Raw genomic sequence first — 22,159 nt, 5'->3', positions numbered from 1 at the left:
TGTAGATATACTTTAGGCCTACACATTCTATTTGGAAAGCGTCACAGGCTTCTGTATCAAACAAAAATTATTTTTTTAAATTTTGTGAACAACGTAACAGGTCTCTGATTTCGTCGCTTGACGAATATGTTGGGTTCAATCCTGGTTATCTCCCTTCAAATCACCAACCAGAGACATGACTGTGATGCATTAATATACGTCGACGTAGACTTATTTGTAAAATGTACATTTCCTTTTTGTTTGTTAGCTACGGCGGAATTAAAAAAAACAAAACTTTCTTTAGTTAGGTAATAGGGTCGTTTTTGTTACGTATACGTGTTAGATCGGCAAAGCTCTAACAAGACTAGCATGTGTGTAAAATCTCTACCGATTGGTCGATACTACCGGAAGTCAAATTTCATTGGATTGTTCATTCCTAGATACGAATTTCAAACAAGAAAACACACAAGTACAGCAGGCTAACAAAAAGAGAAATTATGGCAACTCAAAATACTGACCCGATGGCCGCAACCACTTCCAACAGAAATAAGGACAACACAGAAAAAATGGGTTCAGCAAAAGACAATCATTCCGTCAGCAAAAGGTATTATTGAAGTAACCATGCACAGGCGTCTGAAGTTCTGACAGTAAACCGAGATATAATACCATATAAAAAATTAGAGTATCTACTTCTTTTTTTATAGTAGATACTCTTATTTTTTATATGGTATTATATCTAGGTTTACTGTCAGAACTTCAGACGCCTGTGAACCATGTCACGTCATCCGTAGGCCTGCGTCCACTGTACACTACAGGGATTTACAGTTTTGAGGCTAGGTCGTCCTAGTTACAGAAAATGTTTATCCATGTGAAACACAAAGGATAATCATTTACAGTAAAGGGTAACACAGTTGATAAAGTCGTATAGACGTCTTTTACTTTTTAGTATATAGGTCTCTGACGACAGTAACAAATAAATATATATCAATACTGTAATCCATTTTACTCTCAGTGATTTTTATATATTTTTATTGATATAACGTCCTACTCGTGTGCTTATATTGATAAAATTAGCCAAAAAATGGGGATTGTCAAACTGCTGTATCTGTATACATATGTAAGCTTATATATATTGGTAAAATATGAACACTGGAACTAGTTTGACATGCTATCAATAAGAATATATTTGAAGCAGGACCATGTTGGGTCCAAGGCTCTACCTCCTGAGCCAGAGACATGCTCCGTTAGCTGAGTGACAGAGACTATTTTAAACACTTTGTACAAGCCACATCAACCCGTTCCTTTTACACCTCTCCCCTGTTTTTCTGGAGATTTATCTAAATTTTAGCTGGATGCCAAGGTGAAAGAACATCTAAAAACACATTCTTGCTGAGTGGCTGACAGGAATTGAACCCAGGTCTACGGTGCGATAAGACATGGCTCTACCTCCTGAGCAAAAGAAGCATGCTCCGTAAGCAGAGTGACAGAGAGTCTGACCATATGTTTAACACCATGCAAGAATGACAGCCACACTGCCAATAAAAAAATATATGTCAAACTGCAGCCAACTCGTCCTGGTCACAGTACCAATTATAACAGGAAAGCAAGTTGTGTACACGTGCTTCCAGTGGGGATCGAACCTGTGACCCTTGGTTTACTATCTGACTGTATCTCACTCTAAAAGGAAATTTCCCAAAGCACCATATCATTATATGCTTATAAAAGGCCGTTAACTGCTATTGATATAATGTACATTACTTACTATTAAAATCTGCTGCACTACGTATACTACCCCTTCCCTTCAAATATGTCTACCCCTGAAGTGAACACACCCCAACCCAGGTTCTCCAAAAAAGCCTCTCAATCTAGATCTCCTATTGCTTAAGTAGTTAATGGCAACAATGTAACAGGATAAGAAAAATGCACTACCAATTATAAAGTGAAACCAGTCCGGGACTCTTAACCTGGGCTCTCCAAACTACCTAGACGATTCATATTATTTTAAAGATGATATGCATGGAGCTAGTGTTATTGGCTGGTTATTGCTGATGATTGGGGAAATTGCATCCCTAGTGTTTACTGATCCCATATATAGCCAATGATTTATCATAAAGTGGGTTGGTTACAACTTTGTAAGATAATGTCTAAATTTATAAGTTAACCAATCCAATTACTGGTAATCAAATTGCGGAAACAAATATATTTTATGTAATTTCTGTTTACATCATCCACCTAAAATAATTCTTCAGATATGTTTATATGATTAGGATTTATTGAAGCAGATTTCTCCTTATTATGAATATATAGACTTTTGGTATGTATCTTAACCTGTGTATGAGTTTTACTGTTTAGCGCCTTCATCAGACAAATGTAAGCAGCATTGAGCAATGTGCACACTTTAGTGAATGTTATGTGAATGGGATTGAAATAAAATCAACAGACCTAGGCCTGTTTGTGAATTTGTCTGATGAAGGTGGCACTAAGTCACCGATACATCATACTCAAATGCTACACTGGTATATATACATATTCCAAAGTCTTTATTCACATTTATACTAACCTGAAGAACATGCTTCAAGATTTCTCCTACCTGGTAAATGGATTTCTTAAAGGGCAACCAAAATGTGGATAAGAATTATGGTCAATTGAAAAATGCTCATAACTCTCACTTTTTTTCAGGACACAAAGTGGCGCAAATTTTAGTGGCCATGATGCCTTAAATTCACCATTGGCGACTAGTTATTGTCCTATAAGGTGCCTGCATGGCGACTAGGAAATTTGTGTAAATTTGCAATTTGGTTAAGCTTTCAAAGGTTTCAGTCAATGCTATTATAAGGTAACGTTCACAATAGAAAAAGTTGCTGAGAGATGTTATGCAAATCTAAAGAATTTAAAGATTCTTTATTTAAAATTTAAGACAACTGGGCCAGGCGACTAACTTTTCCAATTGGTGCCTATATTTTGTGACTTGGTATATGAACCAAATAGACCACCTGGTAAAAATATCCACTTTGAGCCCTGCTTTAAACCAATTGTAATGCCTAGTCTGTCTACCACCTCAAATAGCCAATAAGCGAACAAAAATGAAGTGTTTGCAATGAGGAATATATGGCTTAAATCATTCATAATGCATGTATCTGGTAAATTGCAAGTGATAATTAATATATAATGACTCTTTGATCGCATTGACCCACTTTTCACTCATACACTGTATATATGTGCAAAAGAAAATAACATTGTTTTGATTTGTTTCTTACAGATTACAGCAGGAGCTGATGACACTTTTGGTAAGTACCCGTACTAAAATAAACGGTTGTTTAGGATGTGCAGTGAATTATTGAATCAGTGTATTAAATTAGCTTTGGTTACAAAGTCTTCTACCTATTTCCCAGTGGTAACGATTTGCAAATAGCTTACCTGGGTTTTAAAACAGTATGTGTATTACAACATTAATATGATTACAATCAAATTGTATTTGGTCTGATCAGCTAAATTTGATTGATATATCTTTTCTTCTTACAGACATCCAATAACACAGGGATATCAGCATTTCCCGATGGTGATAATTTGTTCAAATGGATAGCTACTTTGGACGGAGCCACAGGAACGGTACATGCCACAGTTAAACTGAAAAATCTAAAATTTATCATTCTGATGCTAAAATGAATATGATAATGAAGCAAAGTTATGACTAACACTTAAATTGTTTTAACAATTTTAATGAAACATAGAAATGACCAAGCTCCAATCTTGCACAAATATGTACATGTATGGTAAAACTTTATGGAAAATATTATACATTTTTGTTTTTTGCTTTTCTTTGTTTTTTTAATTTTTTTTTTTTTTTTTTTTCAATTTGCACATAATTATATTCTGATAGTATTCTGTTTGCATTCATTTGTATCTATATACCTTTGCCATTTTGTTAATTAGGTATATGAGGGTCTTCGTTACAAACTTATCCTGGAGTTCCCTAGCAGCTACCCCTACCAAGCTCCAACTGTCAAATTTGACTCGCCTTGTTACCATCCAAATGTGGATCACCATGGGAACATCTGTCTGGACATCCTCAAGGAGAAGTGGTCAGCTTTGTATGATGTTCGAACCATTCTTCTTTCACTCCAAAGTCTTTTAGGAGGTAAATATTCTACTAATTATTTGGACATCCAGCTGACCCTCGATTTTCAGCAATTTAAGAAGTCAAATCAGAAATGTGAAAGATCAAGTCATGTCAAATTGATTTGTCCCTCAAATCTCAAGAATAAAATCTGATGTTGGGGAGTCAAAAACATACTCTGAAGGTTCTACTGGATGCCCTGATTATAATATTAACTTGATTCTCAGGGATTAATCATGAACGTCATTAAATTGTTTTCACTGTGTGGCAAAGTACAGCTTTATAAAAAGAAATTGTGGCCACACAGGTTGTGAGCAAAATAATTTTTTGAGTTAGTAATTTACCACATATGAAAAATAATTTTGACTTATGTTCCTAGAACTTAGTTTCTGTGGTCAGTAGCCACAGTTTGTCAGATTTTCTGATATGACATTTTTGGTCATTTTTGTAGCTTCCTGGGACAAAGTCTAAGAGAGCTATTTCTATACCATCAGTTTAGGCTTCATCTGTAGTGTTGTGTCAATTACTAATGGGAATTTAGCTTTAGTATTGTACATGTGTGTTCCCTGTGACAAGACCTTTCCATCGGTACTACCTTTAGGGGCCTGCTGTCCTTGATCATAACCTTTGATCTACTTTTAAATAACCTTAAGCTTGGCCACAGTATTGTACTGTACAAGAATTATAGATAGGGCTTGCATATTTCATGCATGTTCGGAACTTCCTTGTGGCAACACCTTTGTATTGGTACTACATTTGCAGACTTGCTGACCTTGACTGTAACCGTTGACCTAATTTAGAAAAAAATTGCATGTCAACTCACTCGGTGATCTATGGTAGTGTTCTAACTCTTATTTTTAACGGTTATCTTGACAAAAAATATACAGGTATCAAACTGGAGATGCATTGTGCATTTGATAAAGGGATTACTTGGAAGATACTTGAGATACAGATGCCCTATAGATATGGATCACTCTGTTTTGTCCTGCTGTCTGTCTATATATCTCTGTCCACAAATTCTGTTGACATGTGATCATGAAAAACATTTATCTATTGATCGATTTACGAGATCATGAAGATGTTTCATTCACAGAAAATACATACTGGAGTCAAAGGTCATGGTCATTAGGTATTTGTATCTTTTCACTGATGAACATTTTGTTGTGACATTATGAAAGCAATATTGATTGTAATTAAACAAGGAATCAACTGACCAAAGTTCAAGGTTACTAGGTCAAATATTGACAACTGAGCAAAGATCAAGTCATTTGAGTCCGAAGGTGGAGTACAAAGTGGATTTCTGTATATCAACCTTGTTCTTATATAATTAGTTGGGGAGATATTTTCATTTCCGTTACATGGAGGTAGATGGAAACATGACATCCCAGTACATGTATAATGTATATAATTATATTTTTGCTGCCTTGAACTTATTTTTAAGTCCAAATGTCAACATCAGGGATATGGGCAGATGGCTTCTTGATGATTATGGGGGATAATATATTGGCACAAAACGAATGAAGCCCTTGCTGCCCTATCGGTGATCTAGTTTGTTTGATTATGGTCTCAACGATAGAATTCAAGGTCATAATTAAAGTTGTATGAAAACTGCTTTAATACCCATTACTGATTTGAGGAAAAAATCTTCACATTAAGAGTAGTAGATGTGTGGAAGAGTCTTCCTGAAACTTTTGTAATTGTAGTCTCTTAGAGCTATTGGAGAATTGGAAATATTGTTAAACGAACACTTCTTAGATATGAAAACTTGTTGTAAATGATTTATGATATGGACATGAGGATATTAGGTGTTTAGTCTGTCCTAATTATATTTGCATTAAATTCCATCGGAATATGAGTGACCAATTTTCATTATGATCTTGTGTACGTCATAATTTCCAAACAGTGCAGATATCTTGATGTCTCGATTACATGAAGATCCATGTTTATAAAATATACAAACTGAAGTTAAACTTGATTGATAATACATAAGATCTCATATTTTTGTGTAACCAAATGAAATTATGCAGCAATATTGAAGGCAGTCCGAATTGCTTCCAATTCAAAAGTAAATTCTTCAATAGATACAAATAAAAAAATGAATTTACAAATGTTGTGAGAGTGTAAAATTACAGATATGTGTCCCGATATGATATGCGACCTACAGAAAAAGAGGCAAAGGTGAAAGTATTGAAAGTAAACCCAGGCTACACAGGTCTTTTTTTAATTTTTGGACATGTCCTTTAGCTCAAGCTAACTTTTTTTTCCATTCCAGAGCCAAACATTGACAGTCCCCTCAACATCCATGCTGCAGATCTGTGGAAAAACCAGACAGCCTACAAAAAATATCTCCACGAAAAGTATGAAAAAGATGTTCGCAGCAAATCGACGTAGCAGACATACAGCTACCTACAGAAATCTACACAGGACTGGTTATTGTGCAATAATTTATTGACTTGTTAGATGGTGTAGATATGGAGATACCATGGTTGATGGACACATACTCGATGTCAAGGAATATGATTCAGAATCTGGTGTGAGGCGTGGTTCTTACATTATGTACAGGAATGAATAACTGCCAACGTTGTCAGCCAGATTGTTGGCTAATTTATTATCATACATACATTTTGTATCTATTGAGGAAGCAGTTTTTGAGTGTTGGACTTGAGATACATTTATTATTCAACTGGAGTTTTCTGTCAAATGTCAGATATAAAATTTGTTATATTTGAATACTATAAATTAAAATTTAAACTAAGTTCGCTGAATTAATCATGAATAAGGTTCAGTACTGCTTCAATATACCAGGTAACTGATATGTACTACATTGTGTGTCTAAATCTCATATCTCATCAGGATCATGTTTATTAGGAATAACTGAAAAGTTGAAATTCACTCCTGTTAACTGAAAAAAAAAACAAAAAAAACTGAAATAAAAAAAACTCAATAACATTAAAAATATAGATTTTATGGAAGGTTTGCTTTGACAATTATAATCATAATGAAAAATCAATGTTTAATGTCCTTAAGTGTATCTTAAAATGCTTCCTTCTTCATGGAAATGTTCTAATGCATTGAACTACTGCATTGCTGACTTTAATTGCTTTAAATCTTTTCTGACTTAACATGCAAAACTATTGTGTATCATTGGAAGGCAGAGCATTACTGTGCATTGACTCTGAATCTGCCTCCAGAATTCTACTGTATACATATTTCTTTATGCCAGGAAAAGCGTTATAATGTCTCTGTACTTTCTTGCTTGTTCTATCCTACTTAAAACAAATACAGTGTCCATATTGTCTAATAAGTAGTAATATAAAAGCATTCATCTGTCTGCCCACTTGTTTCATCAATTATCACCCAACATTACACAAATCTAAAGTAATAGGTCATGTGACAAATTAAAAACTGCTCCACCCAAGTTAGTATTCTTTTTTTTAGTGCAAGATATTCAGGTTGTAAAGAATACAATCGTGGTGAAAGACCTATTCAGGAAATCTTATATCTGAATTACCAAAATAAAGAATCACAGATTATAGTGAAAATACATTAAAAGACATGAAGCTATTAGAAAAACACATGCAGGTTATCATATATACTCATAAATTTAAGGTGATTGTATGTTATTTTAACACATGTATATTACTACAGAATATGTTAATTTTGACTTTTTTTTTACTTCAGTGTGTTCTCTTTTACCTCTTTATCTCTCTCATTTCTTTTGTATATTTTGTATTGTGTATTTATATATCATTTCTTCAGACAAAAGCTTTGCAAATAAAAAAAATGATTCATTTATGAAATTCTTCATGTGTGTCTTGCAAAATATAAATGGTAAAGTTAATTTGTGATCAACATATGATTTCCATATATTTTACTGGAATCATGTTGTTTCACCAATCTCTAAAAAGTGCAGATTTTGTCCAAATTGCTTGAAATACACCTAACCTTCAATGGTAATAGATAATGATCTCTCCCCCATTGATTCTATTTGTAGTGTAACAAATACAGGTGTACATGGCTTAGCTGCCGACCATTGATTAAGAATATGTATCTTAGGCCTACTTTTGTATAAAAAAAGCAGGAAATGTTTCCGAAAAAAATAACCACAGACGTAAAAATAGATTAGTTGCATTTATTCGAAAATAATGATACCCTCCCTGAATGTTTCGTACCTTTCAACGTAAAAGAGTTCCAAAAAGAAAGATGTTGCAATCACGGCGTCTGTTTTCGAGACCAGTGTTCAGGTTGTTTAGCACCTTATCGAAAGATCTACCTTCCACTTCAAGTTGTAAAAGTTGTGCACAAAGACAAATGTCAGCACTACATCGAACAGTTCTATGTAAACTACCCAGGAAGATGACAGGTATGCATTGCGTCAGATCACATCACGCCGGCACATGTGTTTTTCATACCGAGCATTCTCGGACCCCATCTGCTGTGAAGCTTATGTACAAACCACCGGGATACGGATATTCTTATATTATTAAATTAGCTAGATACGCTCGGGCCGTTTTCGTTAATCGATTGGACCACAGTTATCCGTTTATGAAATAAGAATCGACCAGTTGATTTTGTGTCTTCAGACAAGCCTTGCCAAAGACCTTCAATGCTTTTATTAATATCTGCAGGTTTTTCAAGATACATATGCCTTAATTTTTAAATACAACATTTAAAAACAGATAAACATGCTTGCCCACATAAACAGCCGGACATTTCTGGTTATTTTACCCCTCCAATCCGTTGACTATACGAAGGGAAGTAACTCTCTTTGATCAATGACAGTTCTAACTGGTAAGCCCATAGGGATTTGTCTCTATGATACATATGATAGTCTATATGGACCGTGAGTTGGGGATTCGTGTCCGTGAGTAAGTCCTCTAGCTTATTCTGTTGTGTCTGCTTTTATTTGCACTGTGACTCCAGGCCCTAGTTTCATTAATATTCCGTAACTTCAACTTTCTCATTTGAAAACACTACTGCAAGTGCAAAATTCTTTAAATGACTCTGCCACAGTTATAACCACGGGGTAAAGCTGATATAAAAAAAAATAGGTATTTGTTTACTATCTCTCTGCATGCATCATGTGTTCCTGCTTATAAAATGACTACCTCATTCCCAAAATTGCCACATGTTACTGTCTGCACTAAATTTGAGAAGGATTCAACTAAATCAAGTGGTTAAGCTGGACACTGAAAATCGATGTAAATATTGGAATAGCATTGAAACGTAACTTGAAGTGTATAAAACATGTGAAGTCAATAAAAAGAAATAATGTTTTTACTGGGATGTCCCTTTTAGAAAAAAATCAAAGTTAAGGAATTTCCTTAATTTCTGTAATGCTTTCTGAGGAATTTATGTTCCAGAACTTCCTCAAGGTATTAAGGAATAATTGATGAAACTGGTGCCAGTTTGCAGAGAGGTTTACATTGTATACACATATTTACATCAGCTAAAACTTACACATTGATGAAAATTTAGTTGGAATGATTATCCCAACTTGATATATCAAAATATATAAGTGTACATTACAAAGACGCATGTTCTGTCGGTCCCAAAATAGTGGAGTCTCCAATCACTATTATTACAGGCCCCTTGAATAGGTGCACAGTGACCATGTCATTGTATGAAAAATAGCAAATTTAACCAGGAATGTCACAAATTCTTTAGATACTTTTTTGAAAGAATTATATATATACATGGAAAGCATCATTTGGAGCAAAAGACAAATCAATTCATTAAAAGAAATCTTTAAAGAGGCTTGCCCGCAGAGAGATCAGAAAAATTGGCTAATAGAAAAAGATTTTTTACACATGACAGATTGTTGGAACTGTCAAGTTTTTCATTTTATTTTCCTTATAAAACGCTGAAAAATGATATTAAAACCTCATTTTTTAAATATTATTTATTTAATCGCAACCCGCAATAAGTCCCCGCTATAAAGTGGAGTCTAATTTGATTGACACATCAAAGAAACAAGCACATGCACAGTGCCGCACAGTGATAACTTCAAAGGCAGCGGCGATTTACAAAGAAGATTTGCCGTTATATTCCATACATTTCCCTCTCAGGTTGAGTTTTAAAACGTCTTAAATACATATTCTGTAATTGTTTTCAAGAAATAAAGTCGGAAAGCCTCTAATTTTGTCACATAGAAACGTGTACTGAAGTTTATTTAGTGATCGGAGATGTGCCGTTTACCGGTCCGTCTGCGGGTAAGCCTCTTTAATGTTTACAATTATACCAAGCCTCGAACTGTACAAAAAACAGCTAGCATCTTCAAAGTCACTAAATTTCTAAAAATAACCAGAGCATCATCTGTAACCATCAAGGAATGCAAAATTACTTTTCAAAAATTAGAATCGTCTTCCTATATACATGTATCTAATGAAGTGTGATGATATCTTATCTGTAAAATACCCCGGGTAGTAGTTTCAGTAATAGCAGTTGAGGTGACCGTGCTTTGTGTGATGTACCTGTAATACATGCACTCTGCCCTTCAGTTCCTGTATACATGACATGTCTTACACATGTAAGGGAAGACAAGCTGATAAGGTTTTCGAAGTCACGACAAAGATGTCATGTATTTTGTCTTGATAACAGTGTTAGACCAAATGGCTTGATGGATTTTGATCAAACTTGCTGTGGGTGAAGGAAATCCACTGTTGTAAAAGAAGGGACTGATAAGGAACTGAAGGGGTGGGGCACCATGTGGAAAAGGAGTTTCTTTGAAGTCTTCCTTCTGTTTAGATAAAGTGCTTTTGATCAAATTTGGCCTGCTGCAGCATCCATGGGCAACATGATCTGAATATAAATGTTTGCTTAAACAGGTGATATGTACCTGGAGTAAGATATTTCCTTTATACGCTTATAAGTTCACCTGAAACAAAGTCTCGGTTGACCTATTGTGATCGCCTTTTGTCCGGCGGCGTCCGTCTTGCGTCTTAAACAATTTATTTTTTCAACTTCTTCTCAATTAGTAACAGGCCCAGAGACCTGATATTGGGTGTGTAGCATGCTGGGATGAAGGGCTACCAAGTTGGTCAAATGGATGACCTTGACCTTCATTCATGGTCACAGATGCCAAATATCCTAAAATATATCAAAACTCGGGTGACCGTTTAAACCCATGGGCCTCTTGTATGAATATATACCAGTAAATCAAAATAAGCAAATAGATTACAATTTTGGAGAGCGAAGATACCCTGTTTCAAGCCCAAGGTTTTGTAGGATGCTTTTCTTTACTCCTTGCTATCACAGATATGGTGCCATGATCAGGAGGTAAAAGTTCCCAACAGCAGCAGTGAATAGAAAGAATATCAAATTAGAAATAACCATCTTAGACCAGTTGAAATTTCCTTTTAGCCCATATTAGTCAGTTGTACATCCGAGTAAGTCCTTCCAATAACTCTACAAAACGTTATGTTAAGTGCAAGGACTACTCAGACATGTGATACCTGTTTATTTCAAAATTACCTGTTACAGTGTGTACAAGTAAGAGGGGGTATTGCGTCAACCCTGAAGCCAGATCCATTAACCCAACATTAGATGCACAGTCCAAAGTTTTCTATTTTGATACCCTGGCATTGGTGAACAAACTCAAGTCCCAAGGTAAGTATGTAGCTGATAAATGTTACCTGTTTTTAATTGTCAAAATTATATCGGTAACAAATCTAAAGAAACAGAATTGCGCAATATATAATCTGAGTTGTCAGCCTAGCTGGTGCTAAATTTTCATTGGTTTTTCGTACAAGCAGCAAAAACTGGATAGTATTCCTTATAATTTCAACATTGGTTATTTTCATGTTGATTGTTGCCTATTTTAATAGTACTTTTTTGTAGGGATTAAAAATCGAAATAATTCAATTTCTAATGACAAAATTGATCTGAATGACAGGCTTTACACAGGAGCAGGCTACAGCTATTACAGAGTCTTTCATAGATGTCCTCAACACAAGTATCGAACATCAAACGAAGAACATGGTCACCAAAGCTCAACAGGTAATACTGTATGGACAGGTGATCATATATAGATTAAGTAAAAACGGGAATGAAAAGAGATGGACAATCTTTTTTTGAAAATACTTTGGTCAGTGACTGGTCATGAACTACAGGTTCACATGTGTAACATTAACCCCTACCAGAGATAATTTGGTTACCTGGTAATAGAATTCCAACACATGATCATTTAGTGCCTTATGAGAGAAATTGGAACTATGTTTTACTATATACTAGTTAAGTGCTGTACCAATGGAGCTATCAAAACATAAAATATTCATGGAACCTTGTATTCACTGTCCCATAAACTACAACATGTCTGATGTTTGTGATTTAGACTTTTGTATATTCCATAACATGCATGTTGAAATTTGTCCTCCGGCCTGAGTTAACCTTCTCTAGAAACTACAGCTTACAGTCATATATGATGTGTTGACAGGAAATCACTGTCCAGCAGTTAATGTCGCACATTGCTTCAGTAAAGAAGGACATGGTAATCCTGGAGAAGAGTGAGTTCTCCATGCTTCGGAGTGAAACAGAGGTAGGTTATCATACCACAGACTTCAAAGTGAAACATATACCACAGATTTCTTCAAAACAAAACATGAACAATAAACATGGATTTTTAATCAAGGATAGAATCAGTAGAGGATTTAATAAATATTTGTGATATGTTTTGATTCTGAATTTTTAAAAATCCTTTTATCACAAAATAAACCAACTTCAAGTGTGCAGTTAGTCATATCCACAAACACTGTTAGAATCCAGTCATCTCCACAAACACTGTTAGATGCCACTAAATATTATTCCAAAGCTGATACTAAAATCGTTCACACATCAATGCTGGCATCCTTGGTACTAAATGAGAGACAACACAAAAAGAGTAATATTTGTGATAGCTAAAATATCCATGTGAGCAATGCAGGTCCTCTTGGCCTCTTCTTATTCTCTCATTACAATGAGGTAGCAGTAGCTAAACTCGAGTGTTGATTTTCTGTTGTATTTTAACTCCATTTGTTTTTGGAACATAGTTATTTTTGAGATAGCAAGATATTTACTAAGTCATTGAATTTCTTCTTTTTAAAGCCACATACTCCCGAACAACCTAAAATTCTAGTTGCACACATGTATTAATGGCAATCCAAGATGCTCATTCACGCTCTCCCAACATTAAAATGACCACTGGCCTGGACGCTTGACCGGGGGAGTCCTTGAAACATTAGTGTATAAAAATAACTCGCCGCATTTATATTTATAGCGAGATTTGTCACGGAGCCGAGAATGAGGCTATAACAACGTGCACTGAACATAAACTACACACATGGCCGTTGTTTAAATATCGAGCATACGTGAACTTTGCCTAATAATGCTTTCATTTAAACATTAACAGAACATTTGCGTAATATCCAGGTAACTGAACAAAATAAACAAACATAGTTTACATTTAAAAACTTAATTTTAAAATGTAGCAATATGCATACAACAAAACATCTATAAAATCATATTTACATTTGGATGGCAAAGCCATGATATTAACAAACTAAACAAATTTGCAGTCTATGAGAGTATAACTGACACCCAAATCGTGACACCATTCTATGCATAACTGACACCCAAATCGTGCATTCAGGTGTTATTCATACACGATCGGATGTACGGACGGGATCCCCCGGAACTACTTGCAACCAATGTAGACAAATGGCATCTTATCATTGCTCATCATGCTATCGGATAGAGTACGAGACCAGAAAACAAATCTTAAAATGTAAAACGAAAATAAAGGTAAGAATGGTTAACAATCACGAAAATGGAAATAAAACAAGATTTAATAAACACATATGTTGACAGATATTTGTTCCGGGGCCAGAGTGGAAAATCATTACACACCACATTGTTTGCGCGCCACCGCCATCCAGTGTTTGAATGACAAAAATTTTGAAACCCCGACACATCATGTTTATGTCAAATCATAAGAACGAGGCTTCTCTCCGGTCGTACAATAGAACAGTTTCTTCTTCACAAAAGAAAGCATCAAGTGGTGCATTATCGTGTCTAACGCATCCTAAACTTGAAACAGCCATGGTACCCGTCACAAGCAACGTTGTCGCTGAAGCTCGTCTAACTCCCTCGGCCACTGTCACTTCTCTCATTGGTCGTATCCATGACACCGGTGCTGTTGTAGCTACTATAAACTGTAATCAGGTTTCCATGCAATCAAAGAACGTGTTTACATCTGTTTTTTTGGCGAATTCCACTTTCTCCCACTGCACATTCAACTTTCATAGCTAAACCCTGTCAATGCTGTCAGCCGTTGCGTGCGCGTGGTGACGGGTGAAATTTCCATCCGCATAATTGTTCCGGATGGTAAATTAAAAAAAAAAAATCCGAAATCGTTAACAAACTGAATAATTCATCCGTATATTCTGAAATACTGACTACCAATATTAATGATATTGTTATTAAAATATCTGATGATGTTTTCAGTATTTTTTAAATTATTTCCATGCACTATTTTTTTTTTTTTTTTTTGCCAATCAGCACGTGAATCACAATAGGCTGTTCAATTTGTTGACCTCTGACAATGGAAACGTCGGTAAAAGTAAGATTTTCAATTATAATGAAAATTAAAGTTGAAATCGAAAAGAAACTTATATAGAAAACGTAAATATAAGCATTAAACTGTCTTTTTATGTATTATATGGTCTATATAGATGCCAGAGCTTTGCAGACAATCTTCATAATGCGCGCTCTTTTTATGGATTATATGGTCTATATAGATCATATAATCCATAAAAAGACAGTTTAATGCTTAATTAGATCAGTGAAGTTGACAATGTTCCAAAGCTAACCAGCAATCCAATAGATGTCTGGAAAAATCGGAATTTGAGTCTATTCCTTTTTCTTCTCTCGTTAAGTTCCAACGAATCATTTCCTTTCCTAAGGAATAACTCGGATTTTGCTGATTCCACACACTTTTGTGTCTTTTCGTTGACAGAATCTGTCTGCATTTTCACAGTTCCACGCTTGCGGCGTTCCGCCATTTTGTACGGACTGTAAAACCCACCGTTGAATTGTGGGACTAATTTTCAGAGAAACTTGGTCCGGCAGCCACAGTTATTATTTTTGGGAATTCTCCGTATACTTTCATAAATACACATTTTCTTTCAGTTTCTGATTCACGATAATCTGTTAGGTATGTATTAAGTCCGAAAACTGTAAAAAGCTCATAATATAAACATTGATATAATTATGTTTCTTCGTGAGTATATATGTGGCTTTAAACACTGAGCTGTAATGATTGATTTTTACTTACAGAAACAAACCATGCAGATCAAACAGTTCCAGCAGACTTTACAAGACGAGATGGGGAAACTGAAAAATAATGTTGTTCTTGACATAAATCTGGAGAAGAGTCGAAGCACTGAAGCTGTAAGTTCTTTGTGACTGATGGTTTTACATTCTAGCATATGTCTATACAATGTGTGGGTCACAAGTTCGAAACCCTAGTGGGGCATTTTCCAGATACTGACCGTAGGTCTTGGTTTTTCTCCGGGTACTCTGGCTCTCCTCCACCTCCAAAACCTGGCACATCCTTAAATGACCCTGGCTATTAATAGGATTTTAAACAAAATAAACTAATCAACACAGTACACAGGTAATAAGGGGTGTGTATTCAGTGTGATGTAGGTGTGTGTGATACAAATGAGGATCTGGTTATACACTGGTTTCTGGATTATGCAGGCTTTGGGTAAAAGAGTTTATGTTCTCACATACTTCACAGGGTGATGTCATGGCTGCTAGTGATGGGATAAATTGACCCCACACAGGGTAGGGATAGACAGCTGACATGCTATGACGCCACCCACAATAGCATAACATCATCATTTTATGTTGTGTACCCACATCGCAAATTGATAACTCCATCAATTTTGACACATTTCATGGGACCTTTTCATCAATGTTTTGTCAAAATTCATGACATTATCATTTTACAATGTGGTCGTGCTATATAAAATGATGACGTTTGGCTATTGTGAATAGTGTCATAGCGCATGTCAGCTGTCTATATTCCTAGCAACCACAGGATCATCCTGTGAAGAATGTATTAAGAAGATATGGCCTAGATGCCTTGTTATGCAGAGAATACTACCTTGTATATGAAAGGGAAAAATGTTGTAATAACTATTACTGAAAATTAATCATCCTTAAGTTCAGACATGTTTAATTTCAGCACGCAGAAAACCGCAAGGAGCTACAAGTTCTCAATAACAAGATAGTCATGGACACTGCTGCTCTGCACACCAAGATAGAAACATATCGTAATGATGTTTTCAAATACGCAGCAGGTAGGTACATTCTTCGTCTTTGTTTAACAATTTCCATAATATTCCTGTTATTCTAATAACTTACACACATATGACTTGACTTTCAAAAAGATTGTTCGGACAAAGTCTGGGGGACCTATTACTATAATATCTGCGTCAGCGTTGTCCTGTCATGCAGCTAGGTTAAAGTTTTTGTGTCAATACTAATGAGAATACAGTTTGGGCATTTATGACATTATTACCGTAAATATTCGGGTATAGTGCGCACTCGCGTATAGTGCACAGGTACGTTTTTGAGGTTCATTTTCAAAAAAAAAAAATTAACAATTTTTTTTTTCAATATTCAACTGAGCGGTAGAAATCTAGATGAATTCTAAAGCATAAGATGATAGGAATTTGTAACTTATGAAAGCTTATTTACCACATTTAATTGGAATCACCGGTCAGATTTGACACATTGGATTGACAGGTTGTTTACATTATATATATATATACCACGACAGGCCTAGTCAGCTTGCAAATTGTAGCGGTCCCATCTACGCTGTTGTACAAACAAAATAATTAATCCTACCCTCAATTACCTTGTGATTTTCATGCAGGTATGATCTCTTGTGTTGTCTGTCCACGAATATACAAAGCTAATTAAGCTCAATTATAACAAGATTGACTAGTAAGCTGACTGCTACGTAATGTAACACAGGCCGTTTCCCCCACGTTAAAGTGAGACAACTGACACCTACCAGGAGACAAACTTTCCAATAATCTGTAATTCATATCTACTTGATTTTGTTATTACAGGTATCTGTTACTATTTTGTGTGATTACCAACCCAAGAAATCACATGTTTCCAATAGGTACTATGCATACAACTTTTTTTTTTATGAGGAAATCTAACCTATTATTTCTGAATAAACATGTCCATGTGCAGGGTGTTGATATAGACAATTTACAATTTCATTAATATGTAACTTGTTGACTAATACTACAACATTTTGTTGATAGGAGCCGTAGCTGGCACAGCCACCCTGTGTTTGGGATTTCTGCGACTGTGGATGTGAGGAAGAAATATTAAAAAGCTGATAGTAGAGTTACAGTGGATCAGGTGATTGTGGATGTGAGGAACTTAACTGGAACAGCAACACTGGTTACTGTGGTTGTGGATGTAAAGGCATTAACTAGAACAGCTTCACTCCCCAATAGGTTACATTGCATGTGATGTGAGGGAGTTCACTGGAACAGCCACACTCCCCCATAGGTTACAGTGCATTCAATGTGAGGGAGTTCACTGGAGCAGCCACACTCCCCCATAGGTTAGAGTGCATTTGATGCAAGGGAGTTCACTGGAACAGCCACATTCCCCCATAGGTTACAGTGCATTTGATGCAAGGGAGTTCACTGGAACAGCCATACTCCCCCATAGGTTACAGTGCATTTGATGCAAGGGATTTCACTGGAACAGCCACACTCCCCCATAGGTTACAGTGCATTCAGTGTGAGGGAGTTAACTGGAACAGCCACACTGCCCTAGGTTACAGTGCATTCAGTGTGAGGGAGTAAACTGGAACAGCCACACTCCCCCATAGGTTACAGTGCATTCAGTGTGAGGGAGTTAACTGGAACAGCCACACTCCCCTTTGTTACAGTGCATTTGATGTGAAGGCATTAACTAGAACAGCTTCACTCCCCCAAAGGTTACATTGCATGGTGTGAGGGAGTTAAAATAATTATCAATGTGATTGTGTGTATGAGTGAGTTATCAAGATCTGCCATATTTTGAATAGAGTTACTGTGATTTTGAATGTGAGGGAGTTTAACAAAGACATGTAAACAGGATAAGTGATTGTTGGTGTGATTACTGTGAAATACTATGTGATTTATAAGTATTTCATATGTTAACTGTGTGTTATATAGATAATTGAGAGTGATATGTTTTCTGTGATATATACAATATGATAAAATAGATTAACAGATTTTACTATTTATTGTAACAATTTAATTATAAGGATATGTAGAAAACAAATGAAAATTCATGCTGAATTAAGCATAATAAAAGATGAAAAATTATGCCTGAAAATTTGGAATTTTTTAGTTTTGAGGATGATTATGAAACTAGAGGTCTTGGATGTCTTAGTTATGTTGGGGAAAACCTGTAAAAACAATATCTCCTAATTCTGAATTACAAACTAATTTTTGTTACAAAATTAAATTGTGTTCAGTTTTACGTTGAGTTTTATACGTCGGCCAAACTAGTTATTAATGGTGCATGATCACAGCACTGTGATAAATAATGTGAACGGGCCTACTGAAGTATGAAGAAAGTCTGGGTACATGTTTTAACCTATATGACTGCTTATTGCTCGGTTTTTTCCTGCCGACTATCATCCACGTTCTGTTGAGGTAGAAATAAAAGGTATAACCACGCGGAGACTCAACATTAACATTTCTAATACAAGCAAGTTTATCTATTTTGTTACAAATGAAACGTGTGCTGTTTTGGGGACTATAGCTACAAAATGGCCGACCAGCTTTGCGATTGATAGGAACAGTAACGTAGAAGCGATCATAATTATCATGAAATGAAGAAAGTTTAATGATCAATCAACATTAAAGTAGATGAAATACTATTATTTTACTAATTACTCAAATTACCATAGCCATGTCTCAGACAAATGATCGACCATGACAACGGTTACACATCACGGACGACATGGTTTACTACCAGGAACTTGCATCTTGGATATTAGTGTATTTAGTTTATTTGGTGGAAATATTCGCGTGTCAATATTTTCGCGTGTTATTATCGCGTGTGGAGATTTAATAATTGCGAAATAAGCGAAAATTTTCACGCCGCGATCATTTCCACTTTTACAGTAATTTGTTATTGATTCTATTCTGGTTTTGTGTTCAAATACATTGTTATTTTGTAACATTACTTATTACCCATCATCATTCAGAATGTAATGTTTTTATACTAAATATGACTTTGATCACCTGGACATCTGTCAATCTCGTCAATATTCTTCCAGAACGGCAACAGATCACCTTCATCTGTTTCAGAAAACCATGACAGTGCCAAACAAACTGAGAAACTGTCGTCTAAACATATAGAAAGCACGTTATAACTCGTTCTGTCCACCTCTCACCACACTTGGCAAATGAAGTCGAGATTGGTAACAAGCTCTGCCCACTCACGGAACGTGTCGCTTGGCAACCAATTTAATTTCCCGTATCAAGCTCCACCCATCTTTCACCTGATTGGCTCAAACATCCAACTGCTGGTGTGTTTTAGTTAGTAGACTAACACACAGGACTAAAACACAGCTAAGCTAACTCGAGGGATGTAAAAGGTTTAGCCAGTTACCATAGAGTTAATAATTTAGAAGTGTATTAAACCGGTATATATCCCAGACTAAGTATGTATTTACACTTGATTATATAAAAATGTTCAGACTAATGTACATGAAGATATAATAACTACAGGATAGACAGCTGTCATGTTCTATAGCACCATAATGTTGCATCGTCTATGTAATGTCATAGTATTGTTTTCCTGGCATAAAATTGTTATGAACAGCAAGCCTTGTACTGACCAGTAAAAACTCTTACACTAAGGTTGAGATATCCCTGTCCAGGGAACAGACCCATGTAAAATTCTATTATTCTCTTGTGATACCTGTTATATTTTTTATTTCCTTAACAATAAATTAATGTTTTGTTTGTTAAAGTAGAGAGTTTAAGGTTGCCTTTCTAGCTCAGACTAGGGGGAATTTCCCTTTAGCCTAGTGGAAGGATGTTTTCCTTGAGAGCGATAGGTTGCTAGATCAAAGCCCATCACAGGTAGGGTATTTTTCATTACTCCTTCCTATTACATGTTGTGAATATTTCAAATTGTTAAGTGCTATAGCGTTGTGTTCATGTGTTTGATTTGATATACATATGTTGAAAAAGTGATAATTTTGTCATTTAAAATGCGAACAAATATTTCATTTGATAATTTTTGAAATGTGTGTTGTCATTAATCACCTAGCACAAGCTTGTTGATTAGAGACACACCAGAGCTGGTTAGCTACGATCTGTGGTTATGTTATTGTTGTACACATAGATTCATTTCCTTCTGGATGAATGAGGTTGTTGTAGTAATGGTTTTATAATTTCAATAACATTTCAGTCTTGTGAGGACACCACAGACATAAAATAAACTTGTAAACAAGCATGTAATTTTACAGTGTTGCTATATGATAATGTATATAAATTACATGTAGTAATAATTACAGTACTGAGGAGTAAATTGTCAGATTTTTGAGGCAGCCCCCTCCTCTTTATCAAGACACAAATAAATTACAAATGACCACAATCTATGATTTTACTAGTTGCCCACTTTTTAGGCTGAGATATAAGGTTAGTGGATGTAAACATTATTTATTTTACAACAATTGCAAAACAAGTTATATTAACTTATATTAATCACGCTTGTTGGCCCGGATTTGAAGCGTGCATGGGGTCTAACCGTGGGAGAAAACCGGAGTACCGGGGTGGGGGGGGGGGGGGGGGGGGGGGGGATGTGGTCGGGCAGGTGACCCCATACTTTTTCACATCCGATCGGGGAATGGAATCCTGGCCGCCTAGATGAAAGGCAAGTCAACAAGTGTGTTACCACTGTGCCTTCCGACCATCGTAGGTTAGTGGATATCCAGATATGGAGCAAAGATATCACAATTTTTATACCCCCACCCTGCAACGAAGTTAGCGGGTATACTGGAATCAAGTTGTCCGTCCGTCCGTCTGTCTGTCTGTAGACACATTTTGTCCAGACATCTCCTAAACTGATGAGCCGATTCCTATGAAACTTCACACAAATATTAATGATCATGTGTAGATGTCCATGCCACTTTCTTTTTCCCAAAATTATGGTTGCTATGACAACTGGTCACTATAAACATGTTTTCCAATAAGAACCATACCTTTAAGTTTGTCTGGACAACTCCTCCTGAACCGAAGGACCGATTCCAATGGATCTTCACACAAATATAGAGGACCATGTGTAGATGTGCATGCCACTTTCTTTTTCTCAAAATTATGGTTGCTATGGCAACTGGTCACTGAACAAAACACAAAACATAGATTCTTTTCATAAATCACAGGAAACAATAGCAAGGTCCTGGATTTATTGGATTCAACAACAATACATGCACATGTATTTACAATAAACCTTGCCTTGAAGATAGAGTTGTTTGTAAAATAATGTAGCCAAGTGGTAGTCCCAGTATTTATCTACAGTATATATATACTAGGTGTATATATACCAGATACACAGAGGAATGCATTTTGAAAAATCAGACATGTAAATGAAAAATAACCCTTCCCAAACATAAGGTTTGTGATATATTGGCAACAAGTAAAATACAGGACCAAAACTGGAGAAACTGTGATGATTTTATTTTCATTTGTAACTCCCTGTTACCTTTAGATGACAACTGTTAGATTACCTGCATGTCAGTATGCACAAATTATTTAGAGCTTACAGATATTATTTTATTTGTATATGTGTAAACAATACTGTTGATAATAAATATTTAGATATTGTTTCAACTTCCACACTGTATCAGGGCCCATTGGGCCTTTTGGTTATTTGAGTAGCGAGCTGGTATTCTGGCAATGTGTAATGTTCAGTCTTTTTGGATATCTTTCCTTTGTGATTAAAATTTAATATGAACAAATTACAACAGAGTTGTTGTCAAAGGAC

General features: G+C 35.7%; 2 protein-coding genes across 2 annotated transcripts; both read left to right on the top strand.

Annotated features, from left to right (window-relative positions):
* Positions 1 to 381: 381 nt before the first annotated feature.
* LOC117337276 (ubiquitin-conjugating enzyme E2 C-like) lies at positions 382 to 7,325 on the top strand. The gene is made up of 5 exons (XM_033898170.1): positions 382 to 583; positions 3,239 to 3,266; positions 3,502 to 3,588; positions 3,913 to 4,117; positions 6,369 to 7,325. Exons 1-5 carry the CDS (start codon positions 477 to 479, stop codon positions 6,485 to 6,487), a joined length of 546 nt encoding a protein of 181 aa, XP_033754061.1. The 5' UTR covers positions 382 to 476; the 3' UTR covers positions 6,488 to 7,325.
* Positions 7,326 to 8,269: 944 nt separating this feature from the next.
* On the top strand, positions 8,270 to 20,957 carry LOC117337275 (mitochondrial calcium uniporter regulator 1-like). The gene is made up of 7 exons (XM_033898169.1): positions 8,270 to 8,459; positions 11,579 to 11,704; positions 11,991 to 12,094; positions 12,531 to 12,632; positions 15,407 to 15,520; positions 16,323 to 16,437; positions 17,419 to 20,957. The coding sequence occupies exons 1-7, from the start codon at positions 8,300 to 8,302 to the stop codon at positions 17,472 to 17,474; spliced, it is 777 nt and encodes a 258-aa protein (XP_033754060.1). The 5' UTR covers positions 8,270 to 8,299; the 3' UTR covers positions 17,475 to 20,957.
* The last annotated feature ends 1,202 nt before the right edge of the window (positions 20,958 to 22,159 follow it).

The sequence above is a fragment of the Pecten maximus genome, chromosome 11 (assembly GCF_902652985.1).
Source record: "Pecten maximus chromosome 11, xPecMax1.1, whole genome shotgun sequence".
Taxonomy (NCBI): Eukaryota; Metazoa; Mollusca; class Bivalvia; order Pectinida; family Pectinidae; genus Pecten; species Pecten maximus.
The sequence above is the reverse complement of the archived record's forward strand: the minus strand, read 5'-3'. Positions and strand labels throughout refer to the sequence as shown.